The 16,225-nt window shown below is 42.1% G+C and overlaps 1 protein-coding gene across 2 annotated transcripts; it reads left to right on the plus strand.

The window, feature by feature from the left end:
• The first annotated feature begins 14,086 nt into the window (after positions 1-14,086).
• LOC133728542 (uncharacterized) lies at positions 14,087-16,073 on the plus strand. 2 transcript variants are annotated; one of them, XM_062155943.1, is made up of 3 exons: positions 14,087-14,799; positions 15,328-15,573; positions 15,892-16,073. In XM_062155943.1, the coding sequence occupies exons 1-3, from the start codon at positions 14,098-14,100 to the stop codon at positions 16,021-16,023; spliced, it is 1,080 nt and encodes a 359-aa protein (XP_062011927.1). In that variant the 5' UTR covers positions 14,087-14,097; the 3' UTR covers positions 16,024-16,073. The 2 variants fall into 2 exon arrangements, with proteins under 2 accessions (XP_062011927.1, XP_062011928.1); XM_062155944.1 differs by lacking the exon at positions 15,892-16,073 and adding an exon at positions 15,650-15,865.
• Positions 16,074-16,225: the final 152 nt, after the last annotated feature.

Genomic DNA, 16,225 nt, shown 5'->3' on the forward strand with positions numbered 1-16,225 from the left:
GAAATGGACATCTCTCGTGGTATTTTAAATGAGCGAACCAACCGCTTGCGGGAACTACAAATCCAAAGGTCCGACATCAAACTTCGGATCGAGGACCTCCATACCGGTTTAGCCTTTGTTGAAAATGCGATTGCTACAGAAGAAGCCCAACTCGATGAACCTCTGGCTGCTTCTGAAGAAATGGGCTGCAACCTGGCCCGTCTCAGAGAACGGGCCACTCAGGCCGAAGCTAGTGCTATTGCGGTGAACCTCCGCGTGGAGGAACTTTGCTTGAAATTGAGCTTTGCGGGCCAATCTCTGTAGGCCCCATCGAAAACCGTTCGGTCTCATCACATGCTGTTAATCCCTTCTTTTCCGAGATTTTAAGGCATTAATCACTCGTTCAAAAACAACGGTCGTGAAAAAATAATCTCGTGAATAGAACAGTTACGTCCTCGAAAACCGTTCAGTCTCCTCACATGCTATTAGTCCCTTTAAAAATAGCTAACTCCTCAAAAACCGCTCCTCGCATGCTATTAGTCCCTTTAATAATAGCTAACTCCTCAAAAACCGCTCCTCACATGCTGCTAGTCCCTTTTTTCCCGAGATTTGGAATCACTAATCTCGATTTACTGACATCGGTTTTGAAATTGAGCTTCATCCAAGGGTGGGGATTTGCCTGAAGTCCCTATAAATAGTTGTATTTCGGGAAGGGAATACTCACAACAACTTTTAAGAAATATTCAAGAAATGGGCTTTCAGTCCTTGCTTCTTTTTCTCCTTCTTCACAAATCTTCCCCTCATGAAATGACCTTTAGCCTCTAAATTTTAGGCTTTATGGCGTAATCTTAAGCCTGGGTTAGGCCTCATGGCGTAATCTTAGGCAACCCCATGTTTCGTCCTTCTGGAGTTCTGCAACAACAATGCCAGGCTTCAGATTGGTTTAGAAACGCGAGGGGGCTCCGAGTGTGGGATCCACGATCATGCGAGCTCATCTTTATCATAATCCTACACGCGGAGCGAAATGGAGAAAGGGAGGACGGCCACTTTGAGGTTTGTCTTTCCTCCTCTGTTTCCTTCCTTCTGGACCCAGCCGGTGTTGTGCCCTCCAGATGGAAGGGGCTTTGGTTCTCACCTCCTTCTCCCCCTTTCTCTTCTTGATAGAATCTTGGAGGGATGAGAAGGGATGGACTCTTTGAAGGAATGGGTTCAAGCCACAGAATGGCTGTTCCTATACTTCACGTCCAACTAATGGTGGTTACCATGGCTAGAGGGGGTGCAGAGACTCAAGCTGATATTCGGTTCCTTCACTTTCTGCCCCTCCCGGAGATAATGGCGCGGCTCAACCTGACGTTGGATTCCATAGCTGCTTCCACTTGAGAAAAGATTCAGAAAATATCCGAGGATTCCTGTTTTGTATTCTAGCCACTTTTGGCTTTGTAATGAATGTACTGCTTTTGGCCGCAAAGCCACTTTATGAATACAATAATATTTTCTTATCTTGATATCCAAATATCCAGGAGAAGCCAATAATTGTGTCTCGCAAGGCCCCAAATATAGGCCCCCATAGTTGTATATTGAAAATAATATGAACTCTTAAAATATGCTCCGCGTTAAAAAGAGTCTCGCGGCGAGGGTTTTGAGAAAATATGTATCTTTTGGATCCACTTGCTGGCTCCCAACTCAAAACTCTTAGCTCCAATAACTCCTTCTTTTCCGAGATTTAAGGCACTAATCACTCGTTGAAAAACAACAGTCGTGAAAAATAATCTCGTGAAAAGAACAGTTACCTCCTCGAAAACCGTTCGGTTTCCCCACATGCTATTAATCCTTTAATAATAGCTAACTCCTCAAAAACCGCTCCTCACATGCTGCTAGTCCCTTTTTCCCGAGATTTGGAATCACTATTCTCGATTTACTGACATCGATTTGACTCCTCTTTGACCGTCCATCCAAGGGTGGATATTTGCATGCCTCTATCTTCCTCCACATTATAAACCCAAATTTCCAATCCCAAAATCATTTCATCAACTCGAATATTTCTAACAGCAATTTTTCTTAATTACTCATCATCATCACTCTTCAATTCTCGCATTCTCTCAATCCATCACCAATGGAACCACAAACCCAGAAACCAACCGAGGATGGAGGAAGCAACAAAGCAGCCGGGAGTAGTGCTAACATGCTTTGTAGGCGGAGCAGGTGGACTCCCACTACAGATCATATAAGAATCCTCAATGAGCTTTTTTACAGCAAGGGAGTTAGGTCCCCGACTATAGAGCAGGTTCAGAGGATCTGTCTCCAGCTGAAATGGTACGGCAAGATCGAGTTCAAGAACGTCTATTATTGGTTCGTGAACCAAAGGTCTCGGGAGAAGCAGAAGAAGAGGTCCACTTCGGATGTTCATGTGCCCATGCAAAGATCAGGGCTTGTTGGTGATGACAAAGTTACCAATTGGAAACATGAGGATCAGTATATTAACTTTGGATCTTCTGCACCTGCTTCTGCTTCTTCCGCTGGTATGATGATTGCTTTTAACGGGCAGATGGAGAACTATGGCGGTTATGGATCTATGAACATGGAGATTGAAACCCTTCCTCTGTTCCCCATGCATGGTGAGGACATCTTTGGCAACATGAAGACTACTTCCGATGGAGGTGGCGGTCACGGTGGTGGCTCTCACATTTCCCTTGAGCTCAGCCTTTCCTGCGAGGGCAAAGCTGGAAAAAGTTTCCGGAGCCGCTGACTCGGCTTAGTAGCTTAACGAGTGTAGGGACACTTAGAATTGCCCCCTAAGAGTTGTATTTATAACTGTTTTTATTTTAAAATTAAAATTATTATTATTATTATTATTATTATTATTTTATTTTCATTTTTTATTATTATTTTTTTTTTTTTTAAATATAATAGCATGAATATTCATATACTTTTTTTTTAAATATAAAAGCATGAATATTCATATACAAAGCTGTAAAAGATTTAGGGTTTAGGCTTAGTATTGTATAGTGTTGCCCCCCTAGTGTTGCTAGGCATAGCAAAGAAATGATTATAGGCCTCAAAAACAGGCCTTCATGAATGAGCTTTGCGAGTGTAGGAACACTAGAATTGTCCCCGAAGGCTTATGCGAAGAGACTGGCTAATAAATTAATCCCTCAGTGTTTTGTCTCCTCAGTAATTTTTGGATCGCACTAATTTTTTTTTGATAAGTAGCTGAATTCAATAAGACAATGTGAATCAAGGTTTAGACATGCGGCCCAAGTATAGTCGCCTAGACACAAATTTTCTTTCAAATCCTTTGGGCAACCTTACTGAAATGGCCAGGTGGGGGAGGGCGAACAAGAGAGGCAGAATCCATTTTGGCATGAGCTACTCCCACATAGTGGTTTAGGCCCATTTGCATGCACTTCTGGATTCAAGAACCTGTCATGAACGTTGTCCCCTTTCTAGACACCATTTCACATAGGCTATACTTACTAAGATGAGAAAGGTCATAAGTGTGAAGACAGTTCAACAAGTGTTAATAAAAGCCGCCCTTAACCTTAAGGGACCTGAACTAGGCACCAATAAGGAGTTTAGGCCAATATTAACAAAAGAGACTTCACCTATTCCGTTATGATTCACAACACCTTACCCAATTCAATTTCTTTTTTTTTTTTTTTTTTTTTTAGACTATGAAAAAAAAAGGTAAAAAACTGAAAACAGACAAGAAATTAACAACAAAGCAAGGAGCTAGCAGCGACACGTTTGGCTAACCTCTAGAAGACCACGAGGGAGGCCATCTATGCTTCATTCCAAGCTCCGATGTATCAAAATTTGTAGGGTAAAAATCCCTCCTGTGAGAGCTTGTAGGAAAAGAACAAAGATACTTCTCTTTGAAGAATTTGGAGGAATTTGGCTCGTGAGAGGGGTAATCTTGCCCCCCAAGTATCTTTGTTGGTTGACGAGGCATGATCTTCAATTGCAATTTGGGAGATGACGGTGTCCCAAGATCGGCTTTGTTGCCAACTGTCGCCATCTTCTCTTGATCAAAGGGATGATCATGGGTCATATCTTGCCCCCCATGCATCTGATCAGTAGCCACGTATTTGGCTTGATCAGTGGAGAAATCAGATATTTGTTCAGAGACAATTGTATTGTCAGAAGAACAATCTTGTTGATGACCTTTTCCATGCACAACCTCTGTGTAAGGCTGTGACTCACCAGTGAGACCCTTAGGTTGATTGCCACCTATAAGCAAGTTAGTCTCAGAAACGACCTCTTCGCGAGCAGGTTCTTGACGTTCCAATTCGCCTTGTGTTTGTTGTGCCCCCAACTCGAGCCTCCTGACCAAAATCGTGAACTCATCGAGCCGTCGACGGTCCTCCACGAGGGCTTTTCTCAGATTCTCATGGTATGCGGTAGAATTATTTTGAAGGATATCAAGCCGCTCTTCTATGCTCGCATTCTCTGGAATGGGAATGGGCACATAGCCTTCTATCGTCGCAGGCATGACTTCAGGAATTTCTTTTGGTAAAGATTTTCCTCTGGCATCCCAATGATGGTGAACATAAAAAGACTCTGGTGTAGTCCCACTGGGCGTGCCAAAATGTTTGGCTCCATTTTTGCTGCAGCTGGTCAACAGTCTCTTTTCTGTGCGGGCGTGCCAGCACCGTTCGGGTGCGGTCGTTGGGGGTGTCCCTTGACCTGACTTCTTTTGAGCGACTGTAGACGAGGAGAGCACCAACCTCGTCGCAGGATTCTTTGTGCCTCGTGCTAGAGGACTTTGTCTTGTGTCACCAAGTCGATACTCAACGTTGTAGGTTAAGCAGAGCGAAATCACCGGGAAGTAGAGAGAAGTACTTGCTAAAGCGTGACTTTAGCTTGGCTGGTTTGCGAGGGCGTTACCCTTGCTTGGCTGGTTCCGTAACCGTTGTGGTCGCGGTACTACAATTGGCTCCCGAGGAGACTAGGACCGAAGTACGTTGACAGAGGGTTTGGTGGCACTGAAAGTCGGCTTCTGAGAAGACTAGGACTAGGAGTGTGATCACCGGTAAGAGAAAGAGAAGGAGAGGAGCTGCTCTTAGAGAGGTTTGCTCTAAAGAGACTTTGATAATCTTAGAGATTGTTGTTGTGAATTGTGTTGTTGTTTGTGTTTCATTGTAACCTCTATTTATAGGCTACCATGCCAAAGTGTTTAGCATTAAACAAATGATAGTGGAGCATTAATTGGAGATAGAAATGATGAATTTTGGAGATAAGAAAGCATAATTGAAGATAAAGAATGATGAATTTCGGAGATAAGGAGATAAGGAGACATAATTGGAGATAAGGGATGATGAATTTTGAAGATAAGGAAGCACTTTCGGCTCCTTTATTCCTTGAATTTTATCTCCATCAAACATTCCTATTTTGACCCTGACCTCTTCATAACAAATGTTCCATTATGAGTGTAGATCACCCTGGTAAAATTTCAGAATTTTTCATATAGTGGTTGGGCCGGAAACGCTGCTGGACCTCTTACAGGTCCAGTTTTCCAGTTTTGCTTCTGCAAAAGATTGGACTGATTGTTTGAAGGCCTTCCACTCAAAAATATCTCTGGCACTCTTCATAAGAAATGATCCTTAGGATGTCTAGATTTGATCTGGACAGTTTTAGCTCATTTCAATTTCATTTGGTTAGTCTGCCGCCCCTCCTTCCTTGTTTAGCTCGGTTTCTCCTAGCCGAAGTAGGAAAATGTGCTAAAGTTGACTTTTCATGTTTCCATGCTTCCATAGTAGGCTTTATTTAGCCTCTAAATATATATTTCGAACTTGTTGACAATATATAGCTTGAGCCACTGACATTGGCTCAATTTCTCCAAGACGTGTCTTGTCAGGCCAAAATGCTCATTTTGGGTCCAAACAGCAGGGTTGGAGAAGCGCTCAAGAATCTTGCGGTCCTCCGGACCAGGACTACTCATGCCACGAAAGATCAGGATGAAGAGTTCGTCATGTGGCAGGTCCCAACAGTTCACGGACACTTCTTTCCACCAATCAGCATAATCATCGTCGACATCGTTGAGAGGGTACAGCGCTCTGACCCAAGGGGGAATCACTATCAAAGTAAACTGACTCTGAAAGGGGGCAGACCCAGGTGGGGCTAATCTCCGCCAAGAGGTCTAGTAATTGGCAGAATCAACCAGAGGCCAGGGTACCAACTGGGCCAACCCAAATTGGCGAGCGAAGTGGTTAGGGGCATAGAGCTCATAACTTACGCGGTCGGTGGCAAGACGAATATCCAAGCAGGAGATGGCGCGACGAAAGGCCAGGAGGGCTCTTTCGCTATGATCCCGTCCACTGGGCAGAAAGCCATCGTCAAGGGGAGGAGGGAAACTCCTAGAAAGGACTATTTTTGGGTCCGGCATCTCTCCCAGCAAGTACAAGTAAATAAAACACTCGGAGTAGGGAGGAGCTCGATACCTTACGTTGCGGCAAGGCCAGTTCCCCAAAAGGGAATCAACTGGAGGTTCCTTTGGAATATCACCGCGACAGAAGAGAGGGAAATAAATCTGCAGCCAAAAGGCAAGGATCCAGAAGGGACCACTAATTTCGGTATCGAAGGGGTGCATTACGGCTCTATAAAGGGAGCGATATAACGCACCCAATACAGGTTGCCCAAGGCCAACGCAAATACCATTGTAGAGAGCAGTGGCCAGAGAATTCCAGGGCCCAGTAGGTTTGTTGGAAGAAGTGCAAAAGATAAATTTGCAAAGCCAGAATTCCAGGAATGCGATACCTCATGTATGGTCACGCTGGGTGCAGTAATAGTCGCGCCAGAATGGGTAGGATCTGCTGTGATGCCCTCGACCAGCCATATCCATTCTCAAAGAAAATTGAATGCCATCAAACTGACCATGAACATAGGGGTCAAAGTCAATGGGCAACCCCGTGATGGTAAGAACATCCAGCAGAGTTATGCTCATCTACCCAAACTGGAAATCGAATGTATTGCTGGAGGTGTTCCAGAAGCAAAGAGCGGCGGCTAGCGGTGCAGGGCTAGTATTATGGGGAAGACAGAAGCATAGATCGATGGTTTGGGTGATACCCACCGCATCCCATCGGGCCAAATCTCTTGCTCGGACCTCCTGATACCAAACCTTTTCCTCGGGAGCGACGGTAGGCCAGAAGCCCACTTTCCTCCTTGGTCCCCAACTGCTAAAATCACTAGGCACCTGCCGAAGAGCCGCTATGGGACGGCGGATGGGAAGAGCATAATAGGCCATAGCATCATCTGGCAAACGATCGCGAGGTGTGGGACCCAGACTCGCTTGACTATCGCCGCCACCAAAGCCCATCAGTCGACTTCTCTCCTCTCTGGTCTGACTTCTACATCGAACACTCATGTTAGTCCGCCAGGTGAATGCGGCTTTCTCAGTGATTTCATCTGCCTGATCGATAACGAATGGTTTCTTAGATGCCATTTCTGGGTTGCAAGGAACACTTCTCCATTACACTTTGATTTATAGCTCAGATATTTTTGGAGATTAGTTTATTAGCTGGGCCAGTGAGTGGCCCTAGTCAATAATTAATGAGTCATTATTCCATCTTGAGAATCGCATCTAAGGCGACAGTGAAGATATTCCACCTTTTCCTACCACCGTAGGGCCAGCATAGTGGCCTGAAGTTTTTAAATAAAACATGATTAAAACCGATGCGGTTTTAGATACTAAAGTTGCAGCAGATATGGTGGTTTCATCTGGTCACACGTCATGATGTCGATAGCCATGATCTAATCATCCTCTTCGGCATAAGACTCGCGAAGGATTAAATGACAGCAAACAGTTTGCTATTTTGCATCTTATTTCGCCAAGTACTATAGGCCTTGATCTAGCCAGGAAAGCAGCTTCAATACCTACATTTGAGAAAATCAACAGAGAGCCCGCGAACAAGGCAGATACATGTTGCTATACACATGGCGAAGCTACCACCAAGGAAGAGAAGGATACTCATTCGCGATCAAAAGCAGTCTCCTTCGCATGGGGGGCACGCTAAAGTTCTGATCTCCTACAACCTGCCCAAGTTTCGCCAGATCCATGGGGGGCAATAAAGTTGGCAAAGGAAGCGTCAGTTCATAACAAAGGCAATCCAGATTGTGGCATTCAAGCTTTATGGCCTATTTAGAGGCCTATATGGAATCAGTCAAGTATTATCAGTCAAGCCAATACAAGTGGCTTTGGAGCAACAACGTTATAAGAGTAGTGTTGATTCAATACCTCTTCAGTCAAGACGAAGACCTTTGACTTCGAGGTCTGGGGGGCAATGTTTGGACCCAAAATAAGCATTTTGGCATGACAAGGCACATCTTGGAGAAATTGAGCCAATGTCAGTGGCTCAAGCTATATATTGTCGACAAGTTCGAAATATATATTTAGAGGCTAAATAAAGCCTACTATGGAAGCATGGAAGTATGGAAACATGAAAAGTCAACTTTAGCACGTTTTCCTACTTCGGCTAGGAGAAACCGAGCTAAACAAGGAAGGAGGGGCGGCAAACTAACCAAATGAAATCGAAATGAGCTAAAACTGTCCAGATTAAATCTAGACATCCCAAGGATCATTTCTTATGAAGAGTGCCAGAGATATTTTTGAGTGGAAGGCCTTCAAACAATCAGTCCAATCTTTTGCAGAAGCAAAATTGGAAAACTGGACCTGTAAGAGGTCCAGCAGCGTTTTCGGCCCAACCACTATACCAAAAATTCTGAAATTTGACCTGGGTGATCTACACTCATATTGGAACATTTCTTATGAAGAGTGCCAGAGATATTTTTGAGTGGAAGGCCTTCAAAAAATCAGTCCAATCTTTTGCAGAAGCAAAACTGGAAAACTGGACCTGTAAGAGGTCCAGCAGCGTTTCCGGCCCAACCACTACATAAAAAATTCTGCAATTTTACCAGGGTGATCTACACTCATAATGGAACATTTGTTATGAAGAGGTCACGGTCAAAATCGGAATTCTTGATGGAGATAAAATTCAAGGAATAAAGGAGCCGAAAGTGCTTCCTTATCTTCAAAATTCATCATTCCTTATCTCCAATTATGTCTCCTTATCTCCTTATCTCCGAAATTCATCATTCTTTATCTTCAATTATGCTTCCTTATCTCCAAAATTCATCATTTCTATCTCCAATTAATGCTCCACTATCATTTGTTTAATGCTAAACACTTTGGCATGGTAGCCTATAAATAGAGGTTACAATGAAACACAAAACACAACACAATTCACAACAACAATCTCTAAGATTATCAAAGTCTCTCTAGAGCAAACCTCTCTAAGAGCATCTCCTCTCCTTCTCTTTCTCTTACCGGTGATCATACTCCTAGTCCTAGTCTTCTTAGAAGCCGACTTTCAGTGCCACCAAACCCTCTGTCAACGTACTTCGGTCCTAGTCTCCTCGGGAGCCGATTGTAGTACCACGACCACAACGGTTACGGAACCAGCCAAGCAAGGGTAACGCCCTAGCAACCCAGCCAAGCTAAAGTCACGCTTTAGCAAGTTCTCTCTACTTCCCGGTGATTTCGCTCTGCTTAACCTACAACGTTGAGTATCGACTTGGTGACACAAGACAAAGTCCTCCAGCACGAGGCACAAAGAATCCTGCGACGAGGTTGGTGCTCTCCTCGTCTACAGTCGCTCAAAAGAAGTCAGGTCAAGGAACACCCCCAACGACCGCACCCGAACGGTGCTGGCACGCCCGTGCAGAAAAGAGACTGTTGACCAGCTGCAGCAAAATTGGAGCCAAACAGAGCCATCTGCTTTTCTTCTTTTGCCATCAGAAAGTTGTCGAAATCCCTCCTCCATGAGTGTGCTTCTTCCATTCTTTGAACCTGCAACTTTTTGTGAACGCGAAGGTGTTTAGACAATGTTTTTTGGTTTGTTTCTTTTTTCTGATTTTTGGTGGGCAGCAGTAGTGTGTTGAAGGTTTTGTGGCTTTGTTGTTGGTGTATTTGGCTTTAGGGGGTATGGAGAATTTGTTTCTGATGCTGTTTGGAAGGGTTATAGAGCCACATAGCAATAAGCAGAGGAAGGACTTTCTGCACTCATGAACACATCAGCAACGATAAAGGAAAAGTATCAATAAAGACCATGGAGAAATGACCAGCAGGATACCTGAACTTGAAGCTCTCCTATTGCTGGGTTGTAGTCTCCAGGCAACTAGACACTCTGCACTATTTCTTCCTCTTGAACGCTGCCCTACTCTGTTGCAGAAATTCGGCTCACTCTTTCCTCTATTTTCTCTATTTTTCTTGTGCAGCTTTGTATTCTTTATATAGGAGGCAGCGAAGGCTCTAGAGGCTGGATAAACGCTCGTTTGAAATTCAAATTTCCCGAGGCTCACGTGGATAAGCTACTGAACAGAGATTTCCTCCTTGACTCCGATATTGAACTTAGACGCCCTCAGCCACTTTGTTCTTATCTCACTTTGAGATATTTGAATCACAATTTGAATGCTTTCTTTTGTTTCTGTTTTTTGTAGCTTTTCCCCATTGAAGCTTGGTAAACCATTCAACTTGTTTGAATTTGAGAAAGAGATAATTTGTAACTAAACATTTGTTTAATTGCTGTCATTATCCTCATCTCTTTTTTTGAATAATATTGCGACAGCTACATGCTTTGTACATTGTGGGTATATATTTTTTTTTTTTATTCAACAGTTGCCCCCTCAAGCATCGTGTGTGTAACGGCTTTACGCGTACGAGGCTTGACCATTTTGTCATGCTTTCTGTTTTCAGAAAATGAACCCACATGGAGAACTTTGCACTGAACGAGTTCCTGAAAAAGGCGAACGTGTGGCCAAAAGCGGTCTGGAATACGAGAGATCTCTTCCTTTAAGTTCGATCAAGCTCACCATGTCGCTTGAGAGTCGGCCAACGTGGGCTACTCAGGCCAATGTGCGTTCTGGCATTCTTAGATTCGACCTTCATGCAAAGGATGAGGTCATCAAATCGTGCCCTAGTTATGGCAACATGTTTCAGGCCTATACTCTGGAAAAGGTGAACAATGATGAGCATGGTGATGATAAGATATTGGTCGGAGCGAACTTTTATCCAGCACTACACTGGATGTTGCAGAGTAAGCAAGAATGGGGCAACGATTTTAACTTTCGAGGTCGATCCATCTTTGGCTTTGGCGTATTAGAATGGACCGAAAATGTCTTGGAGACCTTCAAGGATACCTTATATGAAGCAGGTATATATGGAGCTGTTGCCGTTTCTCGCTATCCCTCAAATCTTAATCTTGCAATGTCCGGAAGATTAAGAACATATGTACCCTTGAATTGACAATTTTTGCCCCAGTACTACCTTCTCACCTCACCCTTGCCTCAAATGTATGTAATAAAAATACTTGTTATTACTCATTAACATGCAAAATATAAACATACTAGACGATATTGTATTTTCAACTTCATGGGTTGCCATGATGTTAATTGTTGTTAAATCTATGGCATGGTTCCCCCTCACTGTTTTCATATAGTGGATGCAATTTAAAGTTTCTGAGCTGCAGAATATCTTTCTTTCAATTCTTGGGTTCCCAATTAGGCAAATTTTCATGGTTCTTGCACAGTTATCGGTTATGTACTGGTGTGCAGACAAAGCTCTTCAATCAGCTAGGATTTGCTATATGTTGACCAAGACCTTATGGTTTCTGTTGTCACTATGAATTGGGGTTAGAGATAGGCTGGTAATCGTACATATATATACTGCTTATGAGTTATGAGGTGGTTTATGAAATCTGTCTTGGTTTAATGTTTTCCTTTTTTGCTTGTTTACATGAAGCATTTAGGATATGGTAGAAACTTTTGCGAGTTTTTTGTTAATAACATAGCAGAAATTAACATCTTGAAAGTGGCCAAAGCAAGTTGTCGACTGTTGGTGTGGATTTTTTTGTTCTTAGCATATATTTGAGCGGCAACCAATTTATCGACTGCTTGTGTTTGCATCACCAAAAGAAGTCCAAACCTCTCACTGTTATTTCTGTTGCCAAACACTATTGTGAGCAAATAATAAAGTAACAGATCGCTTTGGCCTCCAATCAAGTTGATAAATTGAGCAATAAAACACCAGGAAACAAGTTAATAGAAAAAAAAAACCTGTTAACGAGAGGAAGAGAAGATGGAAGAGATTGATAGAGAAGCAATGGCTAGAAGTGAAAGCATATCATGCGTCATTGCGTTGTATAATTCGGCACGAAATAAAATAAAATAAACTCCTGGCAATGAATCATGAATGTCTTGTTTGTAAAAGTCACCAACAATATAAAAATAATGCACATTTTCCAATAAATTATTCATTGGTTTAAAATTTCTCTTTGAAAAAATAAAATAAAAGAGATGCATGTTTGTTGACTACTCATTTGTTGTTAAAAGCCTCCTATTAAAATAAATAAATAAATAAAATAAAATAAAAGGGACGAATTCTCACTATTCAAGGTGTAGTGTGACGCTTGTATTGTTCTTCTATAACCATGCTTCTACAGTTTAAGCTACTCTCATTTTACTCGCTGTTAAAATGCAAAAACTTATAAATGAAAGAGAATTCAATTCCAACTTCTTCAATTCTTTTCTCTTCTTTGTTAGTTGATATTCAAGAAATTTTTTTATTGATGATTCTATTGTTATATTGTTTCGATTATATGGATTAAACCGATTAAAATCTCTTCTGAACTATTATTACAGAGCCTCGATCATGTGGTTTATTAGGGATTTTTTGTTTGTGACTAGAGTCGGATAGAGATTTTGAGAATTAGTAGGTTTCACGATGACCATCACATATCCTCTGCCACAAATAGAAGTCCGCAAGGAATTTGACAGCCTCCACTAGTGGATTATTACAAACTTAATGTGGATGGAGCTACGATAAATGGTAAAACCAAGCAGGGAGTCGGTGGTGGTGTTTGCAATCACGAGGGACTCGTAACGAGAGCGGTTGCTAAGCAATAGGAATGTCATATCTCCATCTTGGAAACTGAGCTCTTTGCTATTAATACATGTCTGAAATTTGCTCTAGATTTTTCTTTCTTCCCTCTGATCATTGAGTCTGATTGTGGAGAAGTTGTGTCTCTAGTAAATAAAGACGAGGGCTATTATGCTGCTGATGGAGTTGATTGTTTTTGAAATTCTCTATCGATTGTGTGAGTGTAACAAGGTGGTTCATTTGATCATTGAGTTCATTTTTGGTTAGAGAGGAAGGATTTTCTTACCTCATAGTTTGCATTAATAAAAATAAATATGTCATTTCTAACTCATGGGGTTTATGTCTTACGTCCTTCTAATATATTCTTCTTCATGACTTCATCTAATAATATAAAAGTGTGAGAGCGAGCCTCCTACCTTGACGGGGTTCCATGTTGTTGGGGTAGTGTGGTGTTTTGAAACTTGAAAGGGAGATGCTATAATTATTTTGAAATATATAGGATTATAGCAAAATAAATAAAATAAAGGGAAAATCTCACAAACAGTACCTGACCTATCGGCCACTAATAACTTTCGTACCTCAAGTTCAAAAAATATCATATTGGTACCTGAACTTCTGACCCCGACCCAATATCAGTACCTGGGAACAGTAAAATCGTTAACGGGGTTAATTTTTGAAGGGTAAATCTGTCATTTCACTGTTCATCATCTCCAAAACTCTCCCATCTCTCTACAATACCAGATTTCTTCTTCTTCTTCTTCATACCTCATCACCACTATCAACCAACCTTTCACTTCTTCAATAGCCAGCGTCCCATCCACCACCAACTCCTCTCACCTCTCACCTCTCCTTTGGTCGATTTGGGTTTGTGTGTGTGAGGTATGAAGAAGATAATGAAAAATCTGGGTTTGCAGAGAGAGAGGGGAGAGTTTTGGAGATGATGAACAGTGAAATGACAAATTTACTCTTCAAAAATTAACTCCGTTAACGATTTTACTGTTCTCAGATACTGATATTGGGTCGGGGTCAGAAGTTCAGGTACCAATCTGATATTTTTTGAATTTGAGGTACGAAAGTTATTAGTGGCTTGAAGTTCAGGTACTGTTTGTGAGTTTTTCCCTAAAATAAAATGGAGGTGGGTATAATATATAGGAAGCCCATCCTTCAAGTTTTGTTCACCAGTATGAAAGATGAAGCTAAGCCTCACTCCAAAACTCTCAACCTTCCTTAAACCCTCCCTTGCTTCTACTCCTCTCCGTCGCTCTATTTGCTCTTCTTCACCATCACCACCACCACCACCACCCATTTCTATAAAACCCCAAACCCCTCTCTTTCTGAGGCCACCCATTCACTCAGCCACCTCCTCAGACCTCCAGCAATGGCAGGACTGGGCCAAAACCCTCGCTTCCTCAGTTGGGTCCACCTTCGCCGACTCAGACAACGGCCCGGACTCGACCCTTTTGCTCAGAGAGCTCAACTGGCTCGTAGACGACGCAGTTCAACAAGGAATCGAAAATGGTCGAAGAAAAATTAGATTGAGAGTGAGTCTGGACGAATTGTACTTGTTGTGGAAGCAGAGGATTGAAGAGAGGAGACCCTTTCAGTACATTGTTGGGTGTGAGCATTGGAGGGAGTTGGTGCTGTGTGTTCAAGAAGGGGTTTTGATTCCGAGGCCGGAGACTGAGCTCATTGTGGATTTGGTGGGTGATGTGGTGAAGGGTGAGGAGGGTTTAAGAGAGGGTTTGTGGGCAGATTTGGGGACTGGGAGTGGGGCTATTGCTATTGGGATTGCGAGGGTTTTGGGGACTGGTGGTGGCAGAGTCATTGCAACTGATTTGAGTCCCACTGCGATTTCGGTTGCGGGGTTTAATGTGGAGAGGTATGGTTTACAGGTTAGTGTTTGGCATTGTGCTTATGGGTTAGAAGAGTTGGGAAATTTGGATTGCAAAATGACATGGTTGTAGTTGAGGTAGATAGAGAATGCTAGAGTTATAGCTTTGTAATGCATTGGATTAGTTTTGGGGAATGAGAATGTTTGCTGATATGAGTTGTTGAATGAAAATGCAAGAAAAAGAGTTGAGCTTTATCACCTTGGTATTCGCTATTAGGTTCAGCTCTAGGCTCGAATACACACTTAAAAAAAAAGACGATAAATTTCTTTATCTGGATCTTTGGGATCTTATGAACCGGCACATGTGGGCTTTTTAAGAAGATAGTGCAATTTCACACTTTATTTGGCTATAGATGTTTGGTAATGTATGCTTCTGATTTTTTTTTTCATGAAGAATGATACAAATATATTGATCGCCAGGTGACTTGGAGATGTAGTTTACAAATATTTGAAGTTTCATATCCATTTTACTACTTTCAAAGTTTCTATGTTGTTCTGTCCTCAAGCTCCTTCTTAATGTGCTAATCAGGATGTAGTGGAGCTAAGGCAAGGATCTTGGTTTGACCCATTAAAGGATGTGGAAGGTAAACTTGCGGGGTTCGTAAGTAATCCACCGTACATACCAAGTGACAATATCCCAGGGCTACAAGCTGAAGTTGGAAGACATGAACCCAGAGTTGCACTGGATGGCAGTGTTGATGGCATGGATGATCTCTTACATCTTTGCAAAGGGGCTGCTTCCATTTTGAAACCTGGTGGATTTTTTGCTTTTGAGGTATCTATTCTTTGTTCTCTGAAAGTTTAAATTAGCTGAGTATGATTAGTTAATAACAGTACTTGAATGAAATCAGCTGAAGTTGCACAGCGATATAGTTGGTTAATGACCAAGTATTCTGTAAATGAGATAAGTGTAATAGAACTTTAGAGATAAATACAGGTTCTTGGTGAAGCTGAGACACCTACTGCTCTAACTGGGTGACTATAAGGTGTTTCTTGTGCAAGATCTGGTTAAATGTATTGTTGTTTCCACTAGTTTGTAATTGGTAAATTGACTCATTTTTCTAACCTCTATTCCACTTGCTCTTTGTTGCAGACAAATGGTGAGAAGCAGTGCAAGTATCTTGTGGAGTACATGGAAAATGAGGCTAGAGGCAGCTTTTGTAATTTGAGTATAATTCCTGATTTTGCGGGTATTCATAGATTTGTTACCGGATTCCGTAAATAACTCCAGATTCCTGTATTGGCTTTCAAGAGTATAAAAAGAAGTATTCAGAAGTGTTCTTCTTGTGATGTCTAGCACAGGTAATAACAAGTCTGCTGTCTGCACCAGTTAAAATAGAATGCAATTTGAAAGAAGCTTGCACGATCTCAACAGTTGGAAAATGTTGTGTTTTCTTGAAAATAGCCAATGGCTAATGGATATAAAC

Source organism: Rosa rugosa, chromosome 2, assembly GCF_958449725.1.
Source record: "Rosa rugosa chromosome 2, drRosRugo1.1, whole genome shotgun sequence".
In the NCBI taxonomy this organism is placed as follows: Eukaryota; Viridiplantae; Streptophyta; class Magnoliopsida; order Rosales; family Rosaceae; genus Rosa; species Rosa rugosa.